Source organism: Macaca thibetana, chromosome 14 (genome assembly GCF_024542745.1).
Source record: "Macaca thibetana thibetana isolate TM-01 chromosome 14, ASM2454274v1, whole genome shotgun sequence".
Lineage (NCBI taxonomy): Eukaryota > Metazoa > Chordata > Mammalia > Primates > Cercopithecidae > Macaca > Macaca thibetana.
Window position 1 is genome coordinate 62367727 of NC_065591.1, and position 21766 is coordinate 62389492.

At 36.2% G+C, this 21766-nt stretch overlaps 3 protein-coding genes and 1 non-coding gene across 4 annotated transcripts in view; 2 read left to right on the forward strand and 2 right to left on the reverse strand.

Annotated features, from left to right (window-relative positions):
• Nucleotides 1–21766, reverse strand: part of MMP26 (matrix metallopeptidase 26) — a 355123-nt gene that overhangs the window by 279459 nt on the left and 53898 nt on the right. The window contains exon 2 of the mRNA XM_050756415.1: nucleotides 10794–10869. The gene's annotated coding sequence lies outside the window, so the exon portion shown is untranslated. The remainder of the gene's footprint in view (nucleotides 1–10793; nucleotides 10870–21766) is intronic.
• Nucleotides 1–21766, forward strand: part of RHOG (ras homolog family member G) — a 1041648-nt gene that overhangs the window by 222642 nt on the left and 797240 nt on the right. The window lies entirely within an intron of this gene.
• On the forward strand, nucleotides 8200–9159 carry LOC126935134 (olfactory receptor 51F1). The gene has a single exon (XM_050756340.1). The coding sequence runs from the start codon at nucleotides 8200–8202 to the stop codon at nucleotides 9157–9159; it is 960 nt and encodes a 319-aa protein (XP_050612297.1).
• LOC126936696 (small nucleolar RNA SNORA62/SNORA6 family) lies at nucleotides 21302–21454 on the reverse strand. The gene has a single exon (XR_007719517.1). It is a non-coding gene; the product is annotated as a small nucleolar RNA SNORA62/SNORA6 family (small nucleolar RNA).

Below are 21766 nucleotides of genomic sequence, written 5' to 3' on the forward strand. Positions count from 1 at the left end.
ATAGAGAACCTAGAAATAAAGCCACATGTCTACAGGCAACTGATCTTTGACAAAGTTTACAAAAATATACACTGAGAAAAGGACACCTTTTTCAGTAAATGGTGCTGAGAAAATTGGATTGCCAAATGCAGAAAAATAAAATTGGACCCCTTTCTTTTATCAAATACAAAAATCACCTCAAGATGATAAAAAAAATTAAGTGTAAAACCTGAAACTATAAAAAAACTTAAGACGAACAAACGAAAACCTAGGAAAAACTATTCTGGGCATTGGTTTAGGAAAAGAGTTTGTGACTAAGACTTCAAAAGCACAAGCAATAAAAACAACAATAGACAAATGGGACTTAATGAAATTTTAAAACTTCTGCAAAGCAAAGTAAACAGAAAACTTACAGAATGGGAGAAAGTATTTGTAAACTATGCAACTGACAGGGAAATGATATCCAGAATTCACAAGGAACTAAAACAACTCAATGGAAATGACAACAAATAACTGCCTCAAAACATGGGCAATTAGAAGAACAGATTTTTTTAAAAGAAGACATGTAAATGGCCAACAAGCTTATAAAAATACTGCTCAACATCACTAATTGTATTAGTCTGTTTACACATTGCTATAAAGAACCACCTGAGACTGGGTAATTTATAAAGAAAAGAGATTTAGTGAACTAACAGTTCTACAAGCTTAACAGGAAATATGACTGGGAGGACTCAGGAAACTTACATTCACGGTAGAAGGCAAAGAGGAAAAAAGCTCATCTTACCATGGTGGAGCAGGAGAGAAATAGAGCAAAGGGGGAAATGCCACACACTTTCAAACAACCAGATATCATGAGAACTCACTTATTTTCATGAGAGCACAAGGGGAAATCTGCCCCCACGATTCAATCACCTCCCACCAGACCCCTCCTCTGACTCTTTGGGGATTACTATTTGAAATGAGATTTGGGTAGGGGGCACAGAGCAAAACCACATCACTAATCATCAGAGAAGTACAAATTACAACCACAATGAGATATAATCTTGAACCAGTCAGAATTGCTAATATTAAAAAGTCAAAAAATAACACATGTTGGGGAGAATTCAGAGAAAAGGGAATGCTTATACAGTCTTGGTGGGAATATAAATTAGTACAATCTCTATGGAAAACGGCATGAAAGTTTCTTTAAAAACTAAGCATAGAACTGTTACTTGATCTAGTAATCTCACTATTGGGCATCTACTCAAAGGAAAATAAATTAGTATAAAAAAAGATACCATCACTCATATAATTATCACAACACTCTTCACAATTACAAAGATATGAATCAACCTGGGTGTCCATCAAAGAATGACTAGATTAAGAAAATGTGGCATATGTGCAAATGTAATACTACTTGGTCATAAAAAAGAACAAAACTATGCATTTTGAGGCAAAATGGATGAAACTGGAGGCCGTAATCTTAAGAGAAGCTACTCAGAAATAAAGTCAAGTACTGCATGTTCTCACTTATAAAAAGAGCTAAACAATGTTTACTCATGGAAATGGACTATGGAATGATAGACACTGGAGACTTGGAAGGGTAGAGGAGTGAAATGAGCACGGATAATAATAAATTACTTAATAGGTACAATGTACATTATTCACATAATAGTTACATTCAACACCCAGACTTCACCACTATACATTATATGCATGTAACAAAACCGTACTTGTACCCTTTAAATTTATACAGAATGAAGTCCTGGGGCTCGCTCTCTCTCTCTCTCTCTCTCTCTCTCTCTCTCGCTCCTTCTCTTTCCATGAACTCTCTGCACTCGCTTGACTACCCTTCACTTTCAGCCATGAGTGGAAGCAACATGAGGCCCTCACCAGAAGCTGAGCTGATCCTAACACCATGTTTTCTGTACAGCCTGCAGAACCATGAGCCAAATAAACCTCTTTTTCTTTGCAAATTACCCAGCTTCAGGTATTCTTTTACAGGAACACAAAACAGGCTAAAACATAGATCATCAGCTGGGCTGCAGTTACACATGATAAATCATTGAACAGTAAAATCAATGTGCAGAAGTCACAAGCATTCTGATAAACAAACAATAGGCAAACAGAGCGCCAAATAATAAATGAACTCCCATTCACTATTGCTACAAATAGAATAAAATATCTAGGAATACAGTCAACAAGGGAAGTGAAGGACCACATGATTATCTCAATAGATGCAGAAAAGGCCTTTGACAAAATTCAACAGCCCTTCATGCTAAAAACACTCAATAAATTCGGTATTGATGGAACGTACCTCAAAATAATAAGAGCTATTTATGACAAACCCACTGCCAATATCATACTGAATGGCCAAAAACTAGAAAAATTCCCTTTGAAAACTGGCACAAGACAGGGATGCCCTCTCTCACCACTCCTATTCAACCTAGTGTTGGAAGTTCTGGCTAGGGTAATCAGGCAAGAAAAAGAAATAAAGGGTATTCAGTTAGGAAAAGAAGAAGTCAAATTGTCCCTGTTTGCAGATGACATGATTGTATATTTAAAAAACTCCATTGTTTCAGCCCAAAATCTCCTTAAGCTGATAAGCAACTTTAGCAAAGTCTCAGGATACAAAATTAATGTGCAAAAATCACAAGCATTCTTATACACCAGTAACAGACACACAGAGAGCCAAATCATGAATGAACTTCCATTCACAATTGCTTCAAAGAGAATCAAATACCTAGGAATCCAACTTACAAGGGATGTAAATGACCTCTTCAAGGAGAACTACAAGCCACTGCTCAGTGAAATAAAAGAGGACACAAACAAATGGAAGAACATACCATGCTCATGGATAGGAAGAATCAATATCGTGAAAATGGCCATACTGCCCAAGGTAATTTATAGATTCAATGCCATCCCCATCAAGCTACCAATGAGTTTCTTCACAGAATTGGAAAAAACTGCTTTAAAGTTCATATGGAACCAAAAAAGAGCCCGCATCACTAAGACAATCCTAAGTCAAAAGAACAAAGCTGGAGGCATCATGCTACCTGACTTCAAACTATACTACAAGGCTACAGTAACCAAAACAGCATGGTACTAGTACCAAAACAGAGATATAGACCAATGGAACAGAACAGAGGCCTCAGAAATAATACCACACATCTACAGCCATCTGATCTTTTGACAAACCTCAGAAAAACAAGAAATGGGGAAATGATTCCCTATTTAATAAATGGTGCTGGGAAAATTGGCTAGCCATAAGTAGAAAGCTGAAACTGGATCCTTTCCTTACTCCTTATACGAAAATTAATTCAAGATAGATTAGAGATTTAAATGTTAGACCTAATACCATAAAAACCCTAGAAGAAAACCTAGGTAATACCATTGAGGACATAGGCATGGGCAAGGACTTCATGTCTAAAACACCAAAAGCTACGGCAACAAAAGCCAAAATTGACAAATGGGATGTTATTAAACTAAAGAGCTTCTGCACAGCAAAAGAAACTACCATAACAATGAACAGGCAACCTACAGAATGGTAGAAAATTTTTGCAATCTACTCATCAGACAAAGAGCTAATATGCAGAACCTACAAAGAACTCAAACAAATTGACAAGAAAAAAACAACTGCATCAAAAAGTGGGCAAAGGAAATGAACAGACATTTCTCAAAAGAAGACATGTATACAGCCAACAGACACATGAAAAAATGCTCATCATCCCTGGCCATACAGAGAATTGCAAATCAAAACCACAATGAGATACCATCTCACACCAGTTAGAATGGCGATCACTAAAAAGTCAGGAAACAACAGGTGCTGGAGAGGATGTGGAGAAATAGGAACACTTTTACACTGTTGGTGGGATTTTAAACTAGTTCAGCCATTATGGAAAACATTATGGCGATTCCTCAAGGATCTAGAACTAGAAGTACCATATGACCCAGCCATCCCATTACTGGGTATGTACCCAAAGGATTATAAATCATGCAGCTTTAAAGACACATGCACACATATGTTTATTGCGACACTATTCACAATAGCAAAGACTTGGAATCAACCCAAATGTCCATCAGTGACAGACTGGATTAAGAAAATGTGGCACATATACACCATGGAATGCAGCCATAAAAAAGGATGAGTTTGTGTCCTTTGTAGGGACATGGATGCAGCTGGAAACCATCATTCTCAGCAAACTATCGCAAGAACAGAAAACCAAACACCGCATGTTCTCACTCATAGGTGGGAACTGAACAATTAGATCACTTGGACTCAGGAAGGGGAACATCACACACTGGGGCCTAACACGGGAAGGGGGGAGGGATTGCATTGGGAGTTATACCAGATGTAAATGACGAGTTGATGGGTGCTGATGAGTTGATGGGTGCAGCACACCAACATGGCACAAGCATACATATGTAACAAACCTGCATGTTATGCACATGTACCCTAGAACTTAAAGTATAATAATAATTAAAAAAATAAAAATAAAAAAAAAGAAATGCAAATCAAAGCCACAATCAGATACCATCTCACACCAGTCAGAATGGCCATTATTAAAAAGTCAAGAAACAGATGGTGGTGAGGTCGTGGAGAAATAGGAATGCTTTTACATTGTTGGTGGGAATGTAAATTAGTCCGACCATTTTGGAAGATGGTGTGGCGATTACTCAAATATCTACAACCAGAAATACCATTTGACCCAGCAATCCCATTACTGCGTATATACCCAAAGGAATATAAATTTTTCTGTTGCAAAGAAACATGCACATGTATATTCATTGCAGCACTATTCCCAATAGCAAGAACATGGAGTCAACCCAAATGTTCACCAATGATAGAATGGATAAAGAAAATGTGGTATATACACACCATGGAGTACTATGCAGCCATAAAAAGGAATGAGATCATGTTCTTTTCTGGGACATGGATGAGACTGGAAGACATTATCCTCAGAAAACTAATGCAGGAACAGAAAACCAAACACTGAATGTGCTCACTTATAAGTGGGAGCTGAACAATGAGATCACATGGACACAGAAAGGAGAACAACACACACTGGGGTCTGTCAAGGAGTAAGGTGGGGGCAGAGGGAGAGTATTAGGAAAAATAGCTAATGTATGCTGAGCTTAATATCTAGGTGATAGGTGGATGGTCGCAGCAAACCACCATGACACATGTTTACCTATTTAACAAACCTGCACATCCTGCACATGTACCCCAGAACTAAAAATAAAATTAAAAATTAAAAAACAACTAGAAAAAAAAAAAACCCACGAACACTATATCTCTGAATTCTTGTAAGTCAGGAGTCTGAATACAGCTTTGCTGAGTTTTCTCCAAGGCTGTGTCTCATTTGAGGCCTTATTGTGGAAGGCTATCCTTCCAAGCTCATGAGGTGTTGCCAGATTCTACTAGTTCCTTGTGGCCTTTTGAGATGAGGGACTCAGTTTCTTACTACATGTTGGCTAGAGGAGGCCATGCTCAGTTCTTGGCTGGTTGTTAGCTGGAGACCACTCTTAGTCTTTTGTCACACAGAAATCTTCCACAAACATGGAATCTTGATTCACCAAAGACAGATCTTATATGACATATATGTGATGATACCATGTTACCTTTGCCATATTCTACTGGTTAGAAGTTAGTCAGAGGTCCTACCCACACTCAAGAGCAGAGGATAAACACGGACTGAGTCCAAGGAGGCAGGAGTACTGAGGGACTATTTTATTATTTTACAATCTGACCATCACAGATATTTGGGAGAAAACTAGACAGTTAGTTCTTTGAGGGCAACAGAGGTGAAACTTTTAATTATTTATTTCTGACTTATAAAATGATTTGATTATAGTTCATTTTTGTCATGGAAGTATCAAGTCAGTCAAAACAGTTGATGGGAATGCCAGGTAGAGGTATAGTGCTTGAATTGAACCCATCATACTTTCAACCATTAAAATTACTAGAACAGGAATGCATAGGAATAATAGCAAAGTAGAAATCAAATAAAAATAGCTGAGTGAGGAACAAATTACTGGTATTATTGATACCTAAACAAAAACAAGACTGTCTCCACAAATCTGCAGCTTCTGTATAAACGAGAAACAAAAGGTTTGAATGTGAGACTTTTCCTACGAACCTAGAATTAGTAGACTGTAAAGTGTCTGCATCCATTAGTCAACTGCCCACACTGACAAAAATGAAAAAACTCTCCCAGGAATCAGGTCCTTGAATATATTAATGCAAGAAAACAGCAAGGAACAGAGCAAGAATACATGCACATGAGAACATCATTCATTCACGGTAACCCTAGCTACTAGCAAAACAGGGTCAAATTAATATAGCAGAAGTTGGCATATTTCCTGGGGGAAAACTCAGTTAGTGTTTGAAAAAGGATGGATTTGAGAATGGACATTTATCATTCTCCCTATGGTTCAATGTGGAAATGTAGGTATGGGGGCCTAGGGACTGGGGTGTACAGTTTTCCCTCTTTATCATGACCATAATGATCCCAGTGAACAGTGGTTTCTTTTCCTGTCTTGCCAGCACACTTATAATCCAGAGACAATGATGTACATCTCTCTCTATTCCCCAATGCTATGAACAGTGTACATTTTCTATTTATATGTATAATTTGGTTAATTTTCCTTTGCATTTAATGTCCTTGTAACCACAGGTCACTTGGATTGGTAACTAAGACCCTCTGGGGTTGCACACTTATGCCCTCAAATTTTTATAGAGAGAGGGGGGGATTTCTTTTTTTCTCTGTCTTTGGCCCCAGAGAGACCTAAATCATACAAATAATCTCACAGCTCAATTCCACCTGACTTTAAAGTCCATGGCTCCAGAACTGTAGTCTATTCTTCCTCATCTAGCAGAGACAGAGAAGGTTCCTCTTTCCACATAAACCTGGTAAGAAGGTAGAGAGATGTATTTATTGTGTTGACTTTTTACTTTGTTACCTATTCACAAACAGTCATATGGGTTTATAGAAAAATCAGATATCATGAGGGTTTGCCCTGTCTTCATCGATCCATATAACATGTAGATATACAACCTCTAATAATTCATACTTAAATATTTTCATAATGTTTCTCAATTGAATTGAAAATCAGACAACTGGAGATTTAAAAGAAACCATAAAAAACTAGCATAAAGGGAACAGTAACTTGTATCCTTGCTACAGAATATTTACTCTCATGAATTTGGAAACAACTAGTTTTTTAAAGGCTTGATTGAAAAGTACTAACATTATACTCATGAATACTGCTATTATTTAATTTAATTCTCCCCAGAATTGACTTGAACAATATAAATATATTAATCGACAAAATTAGTTTTAGAATTTTACTTGAAAGAGGCAATACAGCATTTCTGTGTTTACTGAGCCAATTGCCCTTCTCATTCGCTGTCTCCTGAAAACGTCTACTGGATCCTGAAGCCAGCATCCATCACTTTACACTTTTGAACAGCAGTAAATTACCCCCAAATACTTCACAGAGAAAAAGGTTTCACCATGTTGGCCAGGATGGTCTTGATCTCTTGACCTCATGATCCGCTCACCTCGGCCTCCCAAAGTCCTGAGATTACAGGCATGAGCCACCGCGCCAGGCCTCTTTTGGTTTTCATAGTTCCCATAAAACAAGTCTCATCTTGCTTTAGTGTATATAGCGCATTCCAATCTTCTGGAGAGTTGTGTCCTCATTGTTTTTCCTTTATAATTCTAGTCTCTGAAGTTGTTCACCTATAGTGTTGGATGAAAAATGATAAATATACACTGGTAACTCCCAAACCTATATTACTGGCAATTATCATGTGTCTGCAGATTCACACCCTCATGGTCACTGAAGAACCATGGATATTTTTCAGCGGCTATTATTCATTGTACTCACAAAATATTCGTAAATGAAGATACTTATTTTTTCTCAGCTAGGTCTTTATTCAAATCATCTTACAATATGATCCAGTTTAATATTCTGTAAATGGACACTATCATGAAAATGTATAAAATCATATGGACATATTTCCCTTGAATTTTACAGTACAAAAACATATTTTTGTGAACTATTTCTGATTATGAGTTGTAGATGAATATTATAATTTAATTTAGAAGTTTCTCAATGATGCAGATCTTATCTATGACCTTGGATAACTCTCCTAACCAAAAGAAAATTTATCTAAATATTTTACATAACACTGTAATGTATCACTTCTGTAGGATGGAAGCACTGTGAGGACAAATGCTGCAAAACCAGGACACCATGGAAATCCTAAGCAACTCAACATCTAAATTTCCAACCTTCTTGTTGACTGGCATTCCTGGCCTAGAGTCTTCCCACGCCTGGATCTCCATTCCTTTCTGTTGTTTTTATGCCATTGCCCTCTCTGGGAACAGCATGATCCTGTTTGTCATCACTATCCAGCAGAGTCTCCATGAACCCATGTATTATTTCCTCTCCATGCTATCAGCCACTGATCTGGGCTTGACTGTTTCTACATTGTCAACAACATTAGGTATCCTCTGGTTTGATGCATGTGAAATCAGTCTATATAGCTGCATTGTCCAAATGTTTTTTCTTCATGTATTCACTTTTATGGAATCTGGGGTGCTGGTGGCTATGGCCTTTGACCATTATGTGGCCATCTGTGATCCTCTGAGGTACACTACCATTCTCACTAACTCCAGAATCATTCAGATGGGTCTTCCGATGATTACACGTGCTACAGTACTAATACTACCACTACTTTTGCTCCTTAAGCCTCTCTATTTCTGTAGAATGAATGCCCTCTCCTACTCCTACTGTTACCATCCAGATGTGATTCAATTAGCGTGTTCAGACATTCGGGCAAACAGCATCTGTGGATTAATAGATCTCATCCTGACAACTGGAATGGATACGCCATGCATTGTCCTGTCATATATCTTAATTATTCACTCTGTCTTCAGAATTGCCTCTCCTGAAGAACAGCACAAGGTCTTCAGCACCTGTGTCTCCCACGTGGGAGCAGTTGCTATCTTCTACCTCCCCATGCTGGGCCTGTCCTTGGTGTATCGCTATGGTTGGTCAGCCCCCAGAGTGGTCCGTTCAGTGATGGCCAATGTATACCTGCTTTTACCCCCTGTGCTCAACCCCATCATCTACAGTGTAGAAACAAGACAGATCCACAAGGCCGTGCTCAGTCTGCTGCTTCCAAAATGAACAGACATAGTTTTATTTGATAAAAACCTGGCATAAATGACTTGCACTGTAGAAAAGCACACTTGCTCTCTTACTACCTATTGCATGTGGGTTTTTAAAATATTTTTCATTCACCCAACAAATAGTAAATATGTTGCATATTTGGTCATAAAATATAAGTATGGTATATCACCCAAGACATTTGTAGTGTAATTAGGAAAATAACAATAATGAAATGATAAAATAATACTCCTGGCGACTAACATGTATTGACTCTTTGTTTCAGGCTAGATGTTCTACTAACCGCTTTTAAGACATATTCCATTTATTCTTCCAAAACAGCCAAACGAAACATATATTACTATTAGTGATATATTACAGATGATGAAACAGATTTACAGCCATTTAGGCTACCAAAGGCCAAGTGACTAACATGAGGCACAGTTGAGATTTGAACCCAGGTGTTCTGTATCTCAAATGCTATGCTCTTCATCACTGTATTACATACTCTGCCAAAGTCATGTAGCAGAAATGTTTTAAGATCAAAAGTAAGACTTGGATATCCATGGTTCCATCCTTTGTCTTAAAAAGTTGTAGTAACCTTCTTAGAATATACTTTAGCTGTTTTCTTCATGGGTAATTCATAATACAAAAGGTAGGAACAGATATGCCATGGCATGTAAGTCATTATCCAGTGTTAGGTAGTCCAAAGGAAAGCTTTAGGGGTGAGGCACACTTGCTAACTTATCACAGGGAATGGGAACTTGAGAGAACTAGAAAAGAATGTAAAATAAATTACAAGGAAGTTTGGGGCAGATGTTCTGAACCTTTTTCTGCACTATGGTCCCTTAGAAAACTAATGAAATTTATGAACCTTTCCTCATAGATAAACATACTCACATTATTTTCCATAATTTTCAGAGTTTTCAAAAATGTCATTAAAGACCTGTGTGACTCCTTAACCAGCTAAAGAACCAAGGTAAAGAATTCATGGTTCTCACCTATACACAGTTTTACAGAGACAGACGCAAAATGTTTGGTTTCTGAAAAAGAACTTATGGTAACTCTTTGGATTTAAGAGACAGAAGCTTAAAATTGTCAGTTGCTTATAATGGCAGAACAAAATCAGAGGGAAATGGAGATGGAAAACTAAAGGCAGTCACATCAATTTTATTGCCACTGGAAAGTAGTGATAGATGGAAGAAATGTTCCAGGTACCCCACATATACTGAGGGCAGCAGTGTGCTGGATAGAGTGCACACCAGCTTACAAGAGCCTATTTTTGCATATCTGTCTAACTATGCATTAAAGGATGTCATATTAGTAGCTTGAAATCACTGATAATGATAATGTTTATACCATGTGAACTGGTAAAAATTTTTAAATATTTATATAATAAACATTGTCCAATTTAATTTAATAGCATTGAGAACTTTTTCTGTTTTTAAATATTCAGTTTATCAGCACACAGTGACTGCAGGTATATTTTATGTTTGACCTCATGGGAAATAACAAAAAATAAAAGATCAATAAAAATTATTACTGTGCACTCACAAAGGTTAAAATCTTGTGTGTCAAACATCAACATGAACAAAAAATCATGAAATAACGGACTTATTGGGGTGATAATTCATAATACAAAAGTAAATTTTTACCCTTTGTTTATGTTGACTTCTGAGTTGAAAGAGTATCCAAAAGTGCATGCTGGAGAGGACTATTTTGTAAGAAACTCTGTGGAAAAAAGGCAGAAATCTTGTATGACAATTTTACTATTCATGGAAGAATTATCTTCTGAGTTTTAAGGTCTATCTGTACATAGGCATGAAAATTATGAAACACAAACCTTTTTTTCTTCTGTTTTCTCTCTTCTTCAGCTTTCCCCAAGTGAACATAGATTATAAAATTTGTGTTAGTAGCTTTAAAAACACCTTTTGATAGAACAATGCCATTATGTAAATGAATTTGTTTATGGATTTAGTTTACAAATTTGGCTACACTTTCTTTTATATGTGAGAGTCTTTTTCTTGGGTAATTCTACATGCCTGTTAGCTGCTTGGAACATCAGAAAGATAGATGTGGTAAAAGAATGTAATATATACTAACATTATCACAATAAGCACTCCTTGCAATATTCCAAACCAATAGGACAGCCACCAGCAGAAAATTTGTAAATTATAATATCCAAGCAGAGTTACTGCAAAAATGAAGGTAATAGAGAATGAGAAACTGTGGGAGGAAAGAAAAAAGGGAGAGAGAAAAAGGATGAAAAAAGGAAGGAAGGAAGGAAGGAAGGAAGGAAGGAAGGAAGGAAGGAAGGAAGGAAGGAAGGAAGGAAGGAAGGAAGGGAAGGAGAAAAAGAAAGAGGGAGGGAAATTAACGATGTAACCTAAATAAATTTCCAAATAGCCCATTTGTTACACTAAGCAAGGATACCCTTTTACTCACGGTGAGTTAATTAAATCACTTTTTATTGTAGCAACAGAAAATCTATAGCCAGAAAGAATGAACTTATTTAAGACTATTTCTATTTAATTGTTAGAGTCAAAGAACTCCTCAAATACTGTACTCAACCCAATCAGGTCTGTGATGTTACGTCTGTATCCTGGGGAAAAATGTAGTACCATGAAACATTGAGTAGGAACACCTGGGTGAGTGACCCGTGAAGACACTGATTATGCAGAAACCCTTATAATACTTGGGCTTGCAGAGGTAGCCCACACTTCTCTGGTAAGAACAATCATTTCCACCACTTCCCATAAGTATATCTCCTGGAGCTCCCTCCATCTCTTGTTCTGACCACCAGAATGAACACTGGCATTAAATTCCAGCATAAATCTGTTGGGAATGTGCTGGGCCTAGTAAGATAAGAAAGAGACTATAACTTCAAGAATTGCAAAAATTAGCAAGCAGTTTATGGCAAGAATCCATGAAATGCCCTCAGGATTGAATAGTGAGAATAGTTGATCGAGCAAGTCTGAATAGAAGACTATATTGGCAAGAACACATCAATATAAGAGCATTTATTTGGAATACGAATTTTTTTTTTTTTTTTTTTTTGAGACCGAGCCTCGCTCTGTCGCCCAGGCTGGAGTGCACTGACCGGATCTCAGCTCACTGCAAGCTCCGCCTGCCGGGTTTACCATTCTCCTGCCTCAGTCTCCCGAGTAGCTGGGACTACAGGCGCCCGCCACCTCGCCTGGTTAGTTCTCTGTTGGAATACGAATTTTAACACCTTAAGAAGAACACCAAGGAAAGTGGCTAATTTACTACTGAGTGACAATTAGCTAGAAAAAGTGTTGGACAACATTCAGCATATTGGAAATGACTGTGTTGCCCTAGTAGATGGAAAAGGAAAGAATATAGAGTCTGATGAAAGTGTGCATGCTGGAATAGATTAAGAGTGTGTAAAGGTGGAAGACTCACCATACATTTTCCATAAAAGGGCACAGAGGACACATCGTTCAGAAGCCACTGGAAATGAGCTGTGAAAATGATACCAGCATCTCTAAGAAGCTGAATGGTAACTCTTTTCCGCTGATCATGGAGGCCAGCAGTACCTGCGGTCACCAAGCCAGGCTACCCATGCATATGAGGAGGCCTTGACATAATAGAAGCCAGGTAGCAGTGGTTAACCACCAAAAGCCAGAGCTACAATTATCATAGGAACCAACAAGATCTGAAGGGTAGACAAGCAAGTTGGTGTGCACATGGATAATAGAGCATAAACTCCCTGGGTGAAAATAGACAAGCAGCCAACAAGAGGCTTAGATAATATTTACTACAAAAAGAAGGCAAGAACAGAGGAGCAGGAGCTGTCAGTCTTTGATGTAGGCTTGACCTTGAGTTAAAGAGAGAAGGAAGGAAGTTTGGGTAGAAAGAAGCATCCTAGAATGTAGCACAGTTCTGAACAGATTTAGTCAAGGCCATTGGGTATCCTCTAATCAAAACACCTGTCAGCAGAGTTCTATGCCTTCTAGAAATGGACCTTCCTCAGTTTCTCTGCCACGGCCAGTGATTGCCTAGAAACAGCTCCTGAGCAATGTGGCTTACATAGAATATGATGATGAACTAGGGCTGTTGGTGCCCATACTGTGACATAAGAAGAGAATATTTTAATAAGCATCACATTTGTTGAATTAAGAGGAAAACAGGGAAGGAGTTACAAGGAGAAGCCAAGCAACCAAACCTTGAGACAAAGAGAAGCCAGAGCAGCTGTGGGTTGCTCAACAGACGTTTGAATGTCTTCATGTGTCTCCCTTGAAGTTTCAAATACTCAGGAAATGGGGTTTCAGCATAAAGGATATATGAAAATGTTAGTATTCTTTGTACAAAATTTTGTAGCTCAGAAATTATTTTGAAATATAATGTTAAAAATTATCCTAAGAGAGCATCTCTTTAGCTCTGCTTGGGTCACATACCTAATTGTCTAGTATTAACCAATCAAGTCATGTGCACAGGCCCAGTATATTGGGCCCATCTCTATTCTGGGGACACATCAGAAAAGGGGAAATATTTTTTGCCAAAGAACTAGCCAATACCACTCACATACCTCTCTTTATCCAACAAAGTGCACTAAGAACATTTAATTTATGACATATATTGTAAGGCAATGGTCATTATCCTGGGAATTAAACTGAATAAGCAAAAAAATATTGTTAACTTTAAAATTTCCCTTTTAGCAAAACTGCTTAAGGCAAAAGTACTAAGGATTACAAAATCATGATTAGATGAATAACAAAACAGTTACATAAAATTATGGAGTAAACAAATGTATTAACCTGCCATGTCTTTCCTGCAGGTCAACAGAGACAGAATGAGACATTTTGAAGAAAAGATTAAAAAGTAATAAACATTAAAATCTTACTTTATTAGACAGAGGCACAATAAAATATCCCTTCTGTATAATTTACATGCTTTATAAAATTCTCCTGTTTATGACATTATATAATTACTTATTCTGACAACTTTAGGAATCCAATTTTTATTTTAGAAATCAAATTTAATACTAAATACTTTAATATTAATAACAAATAGTGCTACATGCCATTAAACTTTAAGATAACTAATAATCATTAATCTGTGACAATTTAGGAGAATTAAAAAATGTGCAAAATCATCTACAATCTACAGTAACTTGTCTGTTTCCTTACTCACTGTTGTTTTGTTAAACAGAAAAGAAACCCATTAGCCAAAACTAATTTCCACATAATTATGCATTTATTTGTTCATTCTGTATTTGCTGAGTTAGTATTTATCAACACTATGACATATGAAAATAAATACAGCACGCCGTTGAAGGGCATATACTCTCAGGAAGCATTTCTAGCCATGTCGTCCTACCAAAATTATCCACATGCCCTTCAGTTCCCCCAATTCAGCAAGTCTAAAACCAAATTAATTAGTCTCTTTTATTAGTAATCTGATTCTGTTTTGATGAGTGACATTATTTCTGATCATCAAAGATGTAAAGTAATTAAAGCCATATGCTTTCATTGAAGAAACCTGACTATGCCTTCCTCAGACCTCTGGCAACATGTCTTTCTGTTTTAATTTCCATTTGATCAAAGCTGAAAACTGAACATTTCTGATCTCCCTATGTGATGCCACCTTTTGTTCAGCCAACCAAGCCTCATTGGTCAATGTCCGCTGTGGCCTTTCTCTCTATTTTCACCATTCAAACTGGTAACGTTTAGCATAAATACAGCTTATTTGATGCAGACTTTATGTAATTTCTCACTGCCTGCTTCACCATTCTGTGTCTTCAGAATCTCTCTCTAGGCACATTCTATCAAGTACTCTCCTTATTCTAATTTATCCTCAACACAGATGTAAGATTAATCTTATAATGGAATTGTAATATTGTTTAATATAGGCTTCACTATTTTCTCTTGCTCTCCAAATTGTAAATAAATTTCACCTGCCAAGAAGATACTAAATCCCAATCCTGTGTACTTTTCTTTAAAATTTTCAGGGATTGTGCCACCACTCTATTTTGCTGAAAAAGAAACTGATAACCATTGCTATGTCTTTTCTTTGAGCTACAGTTATTAGCAGACCAGTTTTCAGGTTTCCTGGTTATACAACACAGAGTTCTTGAAACTTTACTCTCGGCAAAGAAAATATGTGAACTAGTTGCCTCCCATACTAGTGAGTCTCCTTTTTCTCTGTTTTTCCACTTTTTTAAAAGGGTATAACAAAGCAACAAGTACAACGATTTTTATATAAGTTCTACTGAACAAACTTGCTAGATTAACAGAAGTTTCACTTCCTCTGAAAATATACTGCCTGATGATAGCTGCCAGTTGAATAATTACAGCTTATTTTCTAAATAGCACGTTCGCTCTAGTCCCAATAAGTGATCTATAGGCTGTCAGTGCTTTTACCTTGACTATCTTGATTATTATAACATAATTTGTATTAAAGACATGGTTCATGCAAAGATGATATGGAATTTCAGTTTGCAAAACTATATTAAGAGGCCCTAATGCTACATCAAAATATTGTGAATAAAGTACATCTATAAGTTGGAAACTTACATAAAATGTTCAATGTACGTTAAAATTATTTTTCTGACTCTTACATGTAATTAACCTTATTAAAAAGCAAACCTAACTATTAACCAAAATAGAGTTGGATAAAATGACTTCTATTGTGTTTGTTCATACAATTCTCTTTTCTATACTATGGACTAGATCTTCAAGAGAGGGGAATAAATTAATTTAGTAAATTACTGACTACTGATTTTGTGTCGAGCACGGTGTTCATCAGTACTTATCAAGTAAATATTGAAGTTTGCTTTAGCTTGAACAGCTAAGATTAAATAATATAATGTACCTGACTAGAAAACAGTAATCACTATACAGAAGGTAATCAATATAATCCTTGAGGAAAAGCTAGGTCTTTTTTTTTTTTTCCTGGTAGTTGCTTCCACTTGAGTTCCCAACCTGCTAAAACTTCTTTCCTCTGTTGAAAAGTCAGCTCCCATGGAGCCCTCGACTTGATCATTCTATATTGTAGCTTGCTTCCAAATTGTAGGAATCCATTTGCTCAGTCTAATAGATATTTAAAATACATATACTATGGAACTAGCATTATGCTATTGCCTGGAGATACTTCCAAATCATCTGGCAACCAAATTACTTTACACAAAAATCTATATAACAGATTATTTACAAGAAACATATAGCAGAACAAAAACCAAGAAAAAATACTAGACTCTCATCTTAAATGCACTATCCATCTCCAAAGAAATGATTCAATTTCATTTCTAATTGAAATGTGCAAACACAAACTTCCTGTGTCAATATGTTTATTTTCCCTGATGCGATTTTTCTCCACTTAAGCATCCAAATTTTCTGATGCTAACTAACTGATCCAACGGGAAAAGAAGTGCAGTGTAACAGAGTGGTGCAAAAATTCCACAGAGACACACTTATCCCAGCTGAGTAAATGACTCTACAATTAAGATTCCTTATAAAAGTTTTCCATTCATAGAAGTAAATGGGTCACCTTCATATACCCCACTCTAAGTAAGAGCAAGGCAATCTCTCCTCCCTTTCTGAAGTCCAAATCAAGTAGTTGCTCTCAGATCAGAAACAGGACTTACTTGTGTCTTTAATAAATGCCCTTGATGACTTTTAAACTTCATCATGAGTGATTTGGCATAGATAAACACAAGGAAGAATTTATTGGAAGTGAAATTAAAGACAAAAATTCACCTAGTCTTCTGGCATTGCTCCTTCAGCACTATTTGTATCCCTTCCAATTCTCCACACCTTGAAAGGTAAGGCTCTCCCCGCTTACCCTTGGTCCCTGACCTCTAAGCCCTTTGAGCTTCTGACTCCACTCACCCTCCACTGTTTTGTTCACTTCTATGGTCCTGTTGCCTGTTCAGAAATCCTGAATTCCATATAGATGTTTTGTTTTCATACATTAAGCTAATCAAAGGAAAATTATACTTATGTATGTGTATATTTCCTGCCATATATAATAACCAAATCCCAAACTACAGTCACTGGCACACTCTCACTATTACTTAAATTATATTTTGAATTGGTTTACACCTATGCCAGCACATTTATTCTATTCTGTCTCTTAAGTCTGCATCAATCTGATGCATTTCCTTTTAATTTGGTTCTCAACACCAGAGAGATAGAGTGGCACAGTAAAATGACCACACCTTTAGGGTCAGACAGACACAGACACTGGCTCCATGAAATCTATCAATGCAAACCTTCAATAAGTCATTCACTCTAACCTCACCTGAAAAATGAGAATATCAGTCACAGCCTATTAATGATGCTATTAAAGTTACACATGTAGAGATATGTAGCAAGGAAACTGGCTCAATGCTAATTTTTCTTCTTTCTGAGAATATTATATCCATCCTCGCATCTGTTTTCCCACCTTCCACCTGGCTCATATTTCAGCTCAAGCCCCAAACATTAAGGCTGGTTATCTCAGTGCCTCAGGTCATCATGAACTTGATACAGTCATTGCTTTGCCTACATGTAGGTGGTTAGCTTTGTAACATTCCACAGATGCTGTTCCTAAATTCATGAAAAGTATAGTAAAGAATCCATCTTAAATCCTTCTCTATAAAGAGGTAAATAAATTAAATTAATTAGTTAAATGAATTGAATCCATGGCATTTTCAATCACAGAAATATCATTCTGTCATTCTATGGAGATTGTATTGGTAGTCATTGCTTTGACAAATCATATGATGATAACTGATTTTTCTCCAACACAGGATCTAACTCCAGATTTGTCTCTATCTGAGATGACTAATAATCTAGAAAATCTGACTTCATATTCCTCTTTATAAAATAAAATACTCTTCATCTTGAGTATTCTTACTACTTAGAAGCTAGATAAGGATAAGGCCTTTGTTATCTATTCCTAAAACCTTCAGGCACAGATTCCAACTCATGTCTACTTACACCCATGAATTTTAGCAATAGAAATTAAGATTTGACTAGCAAGAGGCCAACTGGGTGGTAGTGAACGCAGAAAGGATATCAGGCAAAGACTGTGGGCCTGCCTTGAGACCAAGCCCAGGATAGCCATCCTCTTTTGTGCATTCTAGAGATGATGAGAAACAATCCATGTGTAAACTGCTGATATTTTTGTCCTTGGATTAGATGAAGAAACACTACATTGGAAAATATCAAAGAAGCTAATAAATTAAGAACATAGATGTTGTTTCTCTCCCAGTAATCATAGGATATAGCAATCTGCTCTAAGCTCTTTTAGTACAAATGAGGAATAAGGCCAGTTTCTAAATTTAAGTATTTAGCACGGTCTCATATGTAATATTTTAAGCTGTCTATAAACATCATTTATTACCTTGAAAATAAAAGGTTATTTTGAAGGTTAAGTGTGCGAAGTAGGCACTCAATATTTATTATTCAAAGAAGTAATTAGCAAAAGATGAAGGAATATTGATATATATGGACACATGACATGCACACTAGCAACAGTGGCTATTGTCAATATTGCCGAAGTTAATAACAATTGTTTAAATTGGGATTTCTTTGGCTGACTATGAGACTGAAAATTCTTCCTGTATTAACTACTAGTCCCTTGGAGAATTCCATTTTTAATTATTTTTGCCAAATTTTTTGTCTTTTTTTTTTTTTTCGAGATGGAATTTCACTCTTGTTGCCCATGCTGGAATGCCATGGCACGATCTCTGTTCACCGCAACCTCCACCTCCCGGGTTCAAGCAATTCTCCTGCCTCAGCCTCCCAAGTAGCTGTGATTATAGGCATGCACCACCACGCCCAGCTTATTTTTTGTCATTTTTAAAAAGTTGTATAGTAAACACATTATTCAATTGAATGTTATATATGCTTTAAATATTTCTCCAAATTTATAATTACCCTTTTATTTTATTTTATTTTTTTTAGACAGAGTCTCGCTCTGTCACCAGGCTGGAGTGCAGTGGCACAATCTCTGCTCACTGCAACCTCCACCTCCCGGGTTCAAGTGATTATCCTGCCTCAGCCTCCCAAGTAGCTGGGACTACAAGCACCCACCACCACGCCCAGCTAATTTTTTATATTTTCAGTAGTAGAGACGGGGTTTCACCATGTTGGCCAGGATGGTCTCGATCTCTTGACCTCGTGATCCACCCACCTCGGCCTCCCAAAGTGCTGGGATTACAGGCGTAAGCCACTGTGCCTGGCCATAATTACCCTTTTAAATCTGTAGAAGTTGTTTTTTGCTATTAAACAATTATTTGAATTTTACCAAATCAAATACATCAATGTTTACCTCTACAGTTTATATCTTTGGTTTTATATTTAGAAATTTTTCTTCTACTACAGGATTATATATTTACCTGCATTTTATTCTAAACTGTATGTGGCTTTTTGATATTTACATATTTAACCATCAGAAAATAATTTCAGTATGTATTGTGGTGATATGCTTTATTTTAGCTTTTTCGTGTTTTGTTCTATTTTGTTTGTTTGTTTGTTTGTTTGTTCCAAATGGATGATCAGCTTACCTAACTCCTTTTATTCAACAGCTCACTTTATTTCTACCGGTTTAAAAGTCTACCTTTATACATAACTAAATGTACACTTGTGCCTCTTCCTCTACTTTTAATTCTGTCTCAGAGACAAACACTGCCCTACTTTCTTTTTTTGAAATGCTGTCTTTTCCAGTCGTTTCATTAAAATTGATCATACAGTATGTAATATTCTGTATCTGGCTTCTTTCACTCAGCATATGTCGCATCCATGTTGTAGCACTTACTAGTAATTTTTTCCTTTTTTGCCAAATAGTTTTTAGCCTATGAATATTTCACAATTTGTTCACCAGTTAATCAACTGACTGATATTTGGATTGTTTCAATTCTGAGCTATTGTGCGTACACATGCTTTCATTTCTCTTTGGTAGAGTCCAAGGAGTAGAATTTCTGGATCATATGGTAAGTTTATATTTTAATTTGTAAGAAACTGTCAATCTGTTTTTCAAAGTGGCTGTACCATTTTACATTTCCACAAGGAATGTATTATGTGTCCAGTTTCTCCACATGCTTATCAACACTTGGTATTTTCTTTTCCTTCCTTCCTTCCTTCCTTTACTTTCCTTCTTTTTTCTTTCTCTTTTTTTCTCTCTGTTTCTCATTTATAGCCATTCTAGTGGGTGGATAATGGTATTTTATAGCAGTTTAAATTTTTATTTTTTAATTTTAATTTTATTTACCTAATTCTCATCTTTTTACGGGCTTGTTAGTCATATTTATATATGTTTTGGTGATATGTCTATTCAAATATTTTGCCCATTTTTAATTGGATTGTCTGTCTCTTTGTTGAGTTGTAAGAGTTCTTTATATTTTTTGTGTACGAGTTTTTATGCAAATATTTTCTCCTAGTCTGTTTTCTGTATTCTTATTTTCTTAATGGTGACATTTAAAATGTACCTTTTTTTTGTTTGAAGTAGATATTGATCTTTTTTTAGTGGCTCACACTTTTAATATGGCATCTAATAATGTTTTGCCTAACCGAGGTCATAAAATCTTCTCCGACTTTTTTTTCTAGAAGTTTCTGATTTTTACCTCTTACATTTAGGTCTGTAATCCATTTTGAGCTAATTTTTCAGAACAGTGATTGCTAAGAATCCAAGTTCTTTATTTTTTGGGGTTTTTTTTTTTGTTTTTTTGTAGTGATATTTAATTGTTCTAGCACCATTTGTTGAAAAGTCTATCCTTTCATTTAATTGTCTTGACACCTTTGTTACAAATCAATTGGCTATAATGTACGTGTTTAAATCTGGACTCTCCAATTTGTTCTTTTAATCTGTATGACTGTCCTCATGCTGTGTCTTAATTGCATTGGTTTAATGTTAAGTTTTGAATGCTGGTAGTGTAAGCACTCCAGGTTGTTTCTTCTGTTTCAAAATTGTAAGTATTTTGCATTTCCATATAAATTGTAGAATGTCAATTTTTACAGTAAAAAAGACCTGTTGATATTACATCAAATTTATAGATTCACGAAGGGAAAACAGCCATGTCCATGCTATTGAGTCTTCTAATTAATTTACATGTGATATCCCTCCACTTATTTACATCTTTTAAAATATCTCTCAGCAAAGCTTTGGAGTCGTCAGTGTCTTAGTTGTGTGTTTTTTTGTAATTTTTTTTTAACATTATACTTGTAGCAAGGATTATTGTCAAACTCTACTCGCTAGGCCAAAGACCTTTGTCGTGTTAGTGAAAAATTTGCCCCTCACATAGCACACTACCTACACTTGCAAGTTTGTCAGCTAGTTAGGGCACCAACTCCAAGCTCCAACAATGTGCAATCTCCATCTGTTTTAACATATTTTATTATTTCTGCATCAGGAATAGCATGTTGTATAAAGGTCTTTTTAAATATTTTAATATTTTTGTAAAACTGGCTTAATTTCCTTTTCTTTATAGGAAATCCATATTTTCTGCCTGAATACTTGTAATTTTTAAAAAACTAATTTAAGTCAAATATTGTATGCTTGTTCTCATCTTCTTGATTTTACCTGGAATGCAATGAGCTTTTTCATCCTCAATACACTGTAGTCTTTCCTTTGGAACAGTCATTTTTATCCTATTTATTTTTGTTTACGGTACCTGAAACCCTAG

Coding starts and splice junctions, on each gene's coding strand:
- LOC126935134 (XM_050756340.1), top strand. CDS start 8,200: ATGCTGCAAAACCAGGACACCATGGAAATCCTAAGCAACTCAACATCT.